This window comes from Benincasa hispida, chromosome 8 (assembly GCF_027475165.1).
Source record: "Benincasa hispida cultivar pf3 chromosome 8, pf3_genome.v1.1, whole genome shotgun sequence".
In the NCBI taxonomy this organism is placed as follows: domain Eukaryota; kingdom Viridiplantae; phylum Streptophyta; class Magnoliopsida; order Cucurbitales; family Cucurbitaceae; genus Benincasa; species Benincasa hispida.
The window spans coordinates 54,044,555-54,054,031 of NC_143485.1; the positions used below are offsets into that span (position 1 = coordinate 54,044,555).

The 9,477-nt window shown below is 31.8% G+C and overlaps 1 protein-coding gene across 1 annotated transcript; it reads left to right on the forward strand.

Moving 5' to 3' along the window:
* The first annotated feature begins 378 nt into the window (after positions 1-378).
* Positions 379-5,561, forward strand: LOC120082487 (Chaperone DnaJ-domain superfamily protein). The gene is made up of 10 exons (XM_039037677.2): positions 379-804; positions 926-988; positions 1,077-1,143; positions 1,265-1,324; positions 2,057-2,107; positions 2,226-2,306; positions 2,618-2,730; positions 3,492-3,609; positions 3,761-3,887; positions 5,044-5,561. The coding sequence occupies exons 1-10, from the start codon at positions 686-688 to the stop codon at positions 5,145-5,147; spliced, it is 903 nt and encodes a 300-aa protein (XP_038893605.1). The 5' UTR covers positions 379-685; the 3' UTR covers positions 5,148-5,561.
* Positions 5,562-9,477: the final 3,916 nt, after the last annotated feature.

Here is a 9,477-nt window from a genome sequence, read left to right on the forward strand (position 1 = left end):
GATTTAAAAAAGATTACGTAATAATTTTATATAATATTTACTAAACATAATGATTTGAGAGAAAATATTGAAAATAATATAAGATTTAGGAATATTATATAAAAAAAATCAGGTCAAGTGTATCGGGAAGGCTCAAAACAATCAATAAGTCATTGATTTTTTAACGTCATTGATTTTTTAACCAATTCTTGGTTGTCAAGTTTGTCCGAGATGGATCAAGAAATTTTATTTTCATGAAATTTCAAAAAGCATGTTAATTTTGTAAAGTGAAAACCTAAACACGTTATTTTTTACCATTTTCCAAAAACTATTTTAACTCATTAAAAAAAAAAAAAAAAAACACTTGTCTTAAAAAGTGAAACCTAAAGAAGTTTATTTCTGCGGATTTCCCAAGATTATGCAAATCAGACGGGCTAAGAGGATGGGTTCCAATATAACGGACCTCCGGTTGGTGCTAATTTGCTCTAGAGTTTCAGCCCCTCGATCTGAAATCTAACGCTTGGATCATCATCATCATCATCTACCTCAGAGCACTTCACATTTCTTGGCTACCCTACCACTGTAACAGTAAGGTCATTCTGTAATTTCAAACAAAAAGTTTATAACTTCATTTGCGCCAAATCCCTAGTCAAACTCCTCCGAGCACAATTGCAATCGCAATTTGCATCCTACACGCCTAAAGACGATGGCGCCACCGGCAACCACACGGTGGCGCGCAATCGTATCAATCACCGTGATGATGCTGTTGATCTCACCCTCGATGGCCATCTACTGCGACGAAGACGATTGCTACGATCTCCTCGGGTATGTTGGGGCTTCATTTTTCTTAATATTGTTGTCAATATTGTCATAATTTCGGGTTTCATTTTAACGCGACCATAGCTAGTTTTGATCTTTCTAATTAACTTTCCACTGCTCCTTTCAGAGTACCGCAGAGTGCAACACAATCGGAGATCAAGAAAGCTTACTACAAACTGTCATTGAAATTGTTCGTCTCTTTATTTTCTTCTATTCCATTCCTTGTTGAAATTCGTTGTCATTCCATTTGAATTTCTGTTTTTTGGCGTTACATGAAGCCATCCAGATAAGAACCCGGATCCGGAATCAAAGAAGCAATTTGTTAAGATTGCCAATGCTTATGAGGTACGGATACGTTAAGATTCTCGATGGCTATTATCTTCGCCATGCTTTTATTGTTACTTATTGTTGTTTAATTTTAGTTATCTTCGTTTCCAAAACATGTGAGCTTATCTATGAATTGCAGATTTTGAAAGATGAATCCACGAGGGAGCAATATGATTACGCAATCGCTCATCCGGAAGAGGTAGTTTTGAGTATTTGAAGTCCACGGCTCATGCATAATAATATTGCTTTCACTATCAATCATTTCTTATGTGCTAGTTCAGCCATCCATTACCATTGTAGCTGGTTTTGTGGGTTCTTTCTCTGGTTTACACTTCTACTAGAAGTGGCAATACACTCGTTTGTTAGATGTCTTCTAATTTTCTTTGTCAAGCTGATATGTGGTGCCTTTTTAACAGGTTTAGAGTGATTGCATTCCATTTCCCACTTAAAATTTGGTTGCGTAGAGGCTGTCCAAACATAAGTGACAAGTCAGACGCTTGGTATTTGAACAATATAAAGATAGTGCTGAAATACAAACAAGATAATTATAGAATAGGATTATATTTAGATTCCTTGATTGCTTTTAAACGTGAACAATAGATATTACCTTTTAACCCAGATTCCAAGAGACAACTCACTTTTTATGAAAATCATCACAGAAAGAGACCAAAATACTGTCAACATTTTCAGATTGTTACTGCCTGAAGCTTTTCCCTAGGATGGATGAGACCTCTGTTTTGAATATGCATGTCTTTAGGCTACTATTGCAATTAAGATTGGGCATAACATGTGTGTCTGTACCATCTTGCTTTCTAAGAAACGAAGAAACTCGAGCAAAAAACAAACTGTGATTCTGTCATTAATTTTCCAATTAGCTGATGGACACTGGCTGCTTTTTAATGTACTAAACTGTGATCTCTTCATTTTTTAGGTATTTTACAACACAGCTCGGTACTATCATGCATATTATGGTCATAAGACGGTAAGCACTTTCATATTTGTCTCATGCCTGCAGAATATGTTGTTTATATCTAGGTTAAGTTTATTTATCACTTTGTGCTGGTTTTAGTAGTTACGTTGGATTTCTGCTCTCATTTTAGGATGCTCGTGCTGTGCTGGTTGGCCTTCTCCTGATTATGTCTGCATTTCAATATCTGAATCAGTGGACAAGATATCATCAGGTTACTAGTACCTCTAAGTTATTCAACCTTGAAAAAAATATGATGGTTTTCGGGTGAAATGTTTGATGGGTGGCCTGATTAACTTTTACAGGTCACATGAATTTTAGGTTCTGTCTGAAATGTGAAACCTCTTTGATATTTTGATTTTGTCCTTCCTGTTCTGTTTTTGAGTATATGACAAGGACATGGATGTCCAAATGTTGTTTCAACCTGATCTCGGGAACTTCATATAGTTAAGATTCATATTTGTTATCCAAATCTGCAAATAAATGTTAGATTTCATATACTGAATCATTTACTTCATGCTATAGGCTATTGACATGGTCAAGAAAACCCCTGCTTACAAAAATAGATTACGAGCTCTTGAACTTGAACGAAGTGGAGGAGCAACAAGCAAGAAGAAAGGTCACAAGCAGTTGGATAAGTATGGAGCTGTCAATTACCAGAATAATTAGGGAAACGAAATAAAATAAATGTCATTATCTCTGGAAAAGTTTGTTTTCTTACCTTGTGTCAGGCTGAAAGAATCAAATTTGATATTTAAGCTGTAACTTTAATTGACTTGAACCTTGAAATTAAAAAGAAGATGAAATTAGTACCTTTCATTGTTTTTTTTCTTTCTATTTTTGGAGATTTGTAGCTAGCTACGTGCAAGCATCCTTGTGACTGAGGGAGGTTATCCATGTAGATGGGTTTTTGTGGTTGTGTTGGAGATTTGTTTTCATTGGGTTAAAGTTTTTAGTGCTACATGATTTTGTGGCTTGGGTGAGTATTTGTTATGGGACTTTGGCTGTTTTATTTTCTGTGATTTGGCCCTTTTGGATGATTTAGTGGTTGTAATTTCTAGAACTTTCCATCTTCGCTCTGGAGAGGTGCTAATTCTAATCATAACACCTTTTCAAGTTCAAGATTAAATCTTTTGATTAAATTAAAATTTTGAGAGTAAAGTTCGCTCATTCAAGCAAATTGAGGGGTTATAAAGGGTTTTTCCCTAGTATTTTCATTGCTGATTTTATTTAAATTTAGGGGATTTTTCGGCAGTTCAAATTATCCAACACTGCTCTTGTACATAAACTTTTTGGACCTGTTTATTCTCTTCTGTGTTTTTCCATTTTCTCATATTGGATTCACAATCTTACATATCTTATTTATTTTCTTGCTTTTGTTTTTGTGTGCTTGTGTCAGAAAAGTGGATGAAGATCTTAGCAAAGAACTGGAATTGCAAATAAAAGGAGCTGAGAAGCCATCTGTATGGGAACTGCTTGGCGTTCGTTTTATTCTTCTACCTTACACTATTGGCAAGGTTAGAATTTGTGCCAGGAAGTCTTGGAAATTTGTATGGTCATTTGGATTTTCAGTTTCGATGTTTTCATTATATTACTGAGTGGAGCTTTATTCATTTAACTCATATACCTCAAGGATTTATGATTTATAATTGTTTTTCCTTGATCCAGTTATTATTGTGGACTAGTTGTTGGTTTTGGAGATACAAGGTAAAACAAGTACCTTACTCTTGGGAGGATGCCTCTTACCTGACGCAAAGATCACTCAGGGTTCCTGTTGATGCATGGAAACACATCGGTGAGCAATTGATTGTTGCAATGCTATTTTTCTTGCAGAGTAATTTAGTGCAGCTCTGTATTTGTCCCATTATTTGTTCCTTGACCCCTTCTCTATCTTTTCGGTCTCGTTTCATAACCATTTAGTTTTTTATTTTTAAAAATTAAGTCTGTAAATATCACTTCCACTTCCAAATTTCTTTGTCATGTTGTTCACTTTCTACCAATGTTTTCCAAGTTTTAAAAACTAGTTCTTAAAATCATATTTTTATTTTTGGAATTTGGCTAAGAATTTAACTCTTTCACTTAGGAAAAATGAAAATCATTATAAAAAATTGAGTGGAAACAAGCATAATTTTAAAAAACTAAGGCCCCGTTTAATAACCATTTTGTTTCTTGTTTTTGTTTTTGTTTTTGTTTTTTAAAATTAAACCTATCTACTTTTCACCAACGGTTTAAAAAACCAAGCCAAATTTTGAGAACTAAAAAAAGTTGTTTTTTATTTTTGGAATTTGGCTAAGGATTCAACCATTGTACTTAATAAAAATTCAAATCATTGTAAAAATGTAAATGATATAGGCTTAATTTTAAAAAACAAAAACAAAAAACCAAATGATTATCAAATGGGATCTAAATAGTTATCAACGTGGTCTTCGCTATTAAAAAACATCGATGAAGTTCTTGAAAGGAATGCTCTTAAGGGCATATTAGTAATTAGATAGGGAGTTTGTTATGCTTGTTTCTTCTCTGTCTCCACCATTTTCTCTTCCATCGATTCAATCCAACCCTCCATTTTACCTCCTCTTTCCTAGAACACCGTGCTGACACCAAAATGACAGGAACCAAAATACGATCAAATTAAATTGAAAGGTAAAGAATGAAAACTTACTAGATAAGCCAAGTATTTCGAGATACTTGGATCTTTGATCCTCCCTCTTGAAATATCTCCCAAGTCCTAATTCAACTCACCACAATGATGCTTACCTTCATCCTTCCGGATTCTCTCTGTTTATAACCAACAAGCGTAGCAAATACCCTAACTAATTACCACTATATTCTCAGTTCCACATTAGTAATGACAGAATGCCCATATTTGTTCAAAGGTTTCCATCGTAAACCTATGCTTTTCTTTTTACCTACAATGCCTAATTTATGATTGCTTGAATTCTGTAAATCAGATGAATCAACAAAAGAAGACCTTATTCGGAGATGTTTATGGAAGAAACCCAACTTGGAGAACTACATGTCAGAAATTCGAAAAGAATCGAAACGCCGGAGATAGGCTGTGCTAAGATTTGCCCCACAGCCTTGTGCTTTTGACCTGCAACAATTTTCAGTAAAATTCAACCACCATGTTACCATTTTTAGAAAACGAGTTATAGATATCAGCGAGTCAGTTACAATTTACAAGTTACAACAACCATACTATACAATCACTTACTGCCTCAAAGTTGAAACCATTTATACCAGTTGAGCCTCATTGTGACTGTCTTGAAAGATGCACAATTTTGACCCCTGCCACGAGGTAATTTCTGTTCAGATACATTTTATCTCTCTTCTGGATATCATTCAAGAATCTCTTGTTCTCAAGTTAGTACTCGGTGCATTAAAAAATACTGTATGCATTTTATTAAGTTATGAGTTAAATATCCTGCTGATAATTCAACTACAGAAATAAAGTAATCATCTTCATTTACTTTTCATTGGCTTTTTCCACTGAAAACAATATGTTAGGATGAGAATTGAGAATAGAAAGTGAATCCCAGCATTGTTCACTAGATTCGAGAATAATGATCATCTCGGGATAAAATTCTCTCCCTATTTTGCCCTTCTAATTTCTGGTTCTTTTAGGTTTTTCATTTATCATTGAAAATCTCTCTTTAAGGGAAATTCTTCTCAATAAAAAGATTTCAAAAATAATTTTTAAATTCTCTCTCCATTTTGCCCTTTTTATTTTCTATATTTAATTTATGATTATTTTCAACTATAAAAAAATGACAAAAATATTTATAAATATATCAAAATATCACTGGACTATTATCATCTATCACTGATAGTTTATCCGTATCTATTACGATAGATGGTAACATTTTGCTATATTTGAAAATATTTTTAATAGTTTTTCTATTTAAAATAATTTTTCTTTAATTTATTCTTTCAAACTTTTTATTTACCAATCTCATGTTCCTTAAATTAAATATATAGGTTTTTTTATGATATATACGGGTATACTCTCGTTTGAAGCCGATCAAAATATATTTCTATGATTGAGATTAGGTTGCTTTGATTTTTCCTCTATTTATTTGTTCTCTAACACAAAAGTTGTCTTCTTTAGATTGCTTTTCTTCTAGCATTACTAAGTGGTATGAATTTATTGCAAGTATAAATGAACGATGTATTATATTCCTTTTTTTGTGGGGGGAGAAAATCAACTTTTTTGTTTTCCAAAATAATCTTGATATGTACAATGAAATTAAATGACGGATAATTCGTTAAAATACACGTGTTAAAAAGACTTTTATGTATATTGGCGATTGTGGAGAAACTTCTTTCCCCTTTGACCATTCTTATTTCTTAGTTAATTTAAATAGGGCTTTTTTAGACTTTTCGTTTATCATTTAAGTTTCTTAAATTACTTTATCTTTTCGACCACTATTTCGATTTTTATTTTTTATTTTTAAAATTAAACGTAATTTTTAATATTTTCTTATAATGGTTTGCATATTTTTTTTAAGTACAAGAGTTGAATTTATAGCCATATTCTAAAAATAAAAATGAGATTTTAAAAACTACATTTTTAGTTCTCAAAATTTGACTTTGTTTTTTAAAACATGGGTAAAAAAAAAGTAGATAACAAAACATGAAATTTAGAGATCGGGTATTTATAGGCTTAATTTTTAAAAATTAAAAATTAAAAAATCAAGTGATTATCAAGCTGGATCTGACTTATATTATCGTTTATCACTGACATTAATAGACGGAGAATATCTATATCTATTAGTGTCTATCAGTGTCTTTCAATACTTTGTAATGTTTGAAAATATTTCTTGCAATTTTCCCATTTAAAGTAATTACCCTAATGTTATATATAGATTCAAACTAACATGCTTTATTTTATAGAATTAAATTTGAACTATTATATTATTTTTATATACTATAAAACAAAATTACAAAAATTTTACGTGCATCACTTTGTTTACTAATATCAATATATATTATGGGTGTTCATGGTTGTAGCTTTTTTTGGACCAACCAAAAAATTCGGGTTGGTCAGTTCAATGACCCAAACATGGTCTCCAACCCAACCCTCAAAATTTGGGATGGGTTGGGTTGGGCTATCGAGTTATTATTTTTTTTTAATTTAAAATACTTAAATTTATCTACAACATATATAATAACTAAAATCTCACAAAACTACATTTTTTCATCCCAAATATTTATTACAAACTTTATACAATAACAAACATTCTCAAAAGAAAAATATAAAGAATTGATAAATTCATCAATTCTAAAATATATATATATATATACAATTCGGGTTGGATTAGGTCAATCGAATTTTTTTTATTCAACCATCCAACCCTTTATAGTTTACATTGGATAGTTTGGTTGTGCGAGTTGTCGGATCATTTGAACATCTCTAATACATGTTGAAAATGACTCTTGGATTTATGTCTATTGCAAAAGTTAAAAAAATGGGAGAATCTTGTCCCATGTTAGAGAATTATGCAATGCCTTAAAGGTAACTCCATAGTACCAAGGCATGCTAAATGTAAATCCAAAATATGGTGGTGATAGAAGTATAACCCTTTCACCATATGCGTGCATCGCCGTCACTGTCCGACTGATAGGCGGGTAACTGCACTTGTGCAAAAAAAAATAATTTTTATTACTTATTCGTTTACTTTTTTAACCTAAGAATGATTCTTTTCTTCGTTTCATCTTGAACCTTAGCTGTTTTCATAAGCTTCTTCAAAAACCCAAGGACATCGATCTGGAAAAAATAGGACCTTTTTGATATCATTTTCTAGACTTTGTCATAATCTTCCTTCCCCTATTCTATTATGAGCATTATTTTTTCCCTTGATTCCAATCAATCTTTCTACGAGTGTACGCCTGAATTTGGATGTTATATTAACTTTGGGAACAATTGGCATAACGATTGACACCGAGATCGTACCATAATTACTTTCGAGGCAACGATCCCTCTACGACGCAACAATTTTTTGACGTCTGCTTTTAAATACATACCCATGAAAAATGTAAAGAAGTTTCTATTAAATCTAGAATTTAGATTTTCATTTTAGTACATCTAATATTAAATTAAAAGTGTAAAAAGAAAGTCAATACATTGCGCCAATTATAAAAAAGTTATTCTCGTTATCCTTAGTAACCTATATAAAATCTTAGTTAAAAAAATGACCTATATAAAATCTACTTTTATTATGAATATTATAATAATAAATAGATGCTCATTCCTTAGTGTCCCAAAACTACGTGTCACATTTCATATTGTCCATGTGTCTTATAGTTAGTTATTCATGTTTGGTGTATGTAAGTCTACATCCTACTTGCCACTTCATTTGGTGGATCTTAAAATTACACACGCATTGGGCAAATTCCATATAAATTGGAGAAAATTGAGAAATATAAGAATTTTCTCATTTCTCATTTTGTTATTTTATTTTATTTTATATATATTCTCTTTTATTTATTTTAATATTTATTTATACTATTATTATATTATATTTTATTACCATCTGTGTTTCTGTTGTGCTCCTCAAATTCACAACACGAGCACGAGCTCCTGTTGTTTTTCTTGCTAAAGGTAGGTCCTAAAGGTATGTTGATTTTTTTCCTCTTTGTTATAATTAATAAATTTAATATTATTTTGTATATTCAATATCTATTAAATTTCTAACATAAGTACAATATTTTATGATAGTGTTGTCATGACAAATCTCACAAAATTAAAATTTGTCACCCTTGATATTAACGACAATAATTATTTGTCATGGGTACTTGATGTCGAAATTCACCTGGATGCTATGAACTTGAGAGAAACAATTAAAGAAGGAAATACGACATCCAATCATAACAAAGCAAAAGTTATAATTTTCCTTCGTAATCACATCCGCGATAGATTGAATATGAAATATCTTACAATAAAAGATCCTCGTAACTTGTGGAAAAAATTGAAAGAGAGGTATGATCATAAAAAAACAGTTAGTCTTCCTGAAGCTCGTTATGAGTTAATGCACTTGAGGCTACAAATTTTCAAATCAGTAAGTGATTACAACTCTGTATTATTTAAAATTAATTTGAAATTGTTATTGGAGAGAAAATTACTGATGCTGATATGTTAGAGAAGACATTTTCTGCATTTCATGTCTCGAATATGCTTCTGCGGTAGCAATATCGAGAGAAAGCTTTTAAATAGTATTCTGAATTAATTTCATGTCTTCTCGTGGCCGAACAAAATAATGAGTTATTGATGAAAAATCATGAATCTCGACCAATCAGAACAACACCATTCCCTGAAGTGAATATTGTGAATTTCAATAATAATCGTGGTCGAGGTCGTGGTTGCGATCGAGGTTGTGACCATGGCA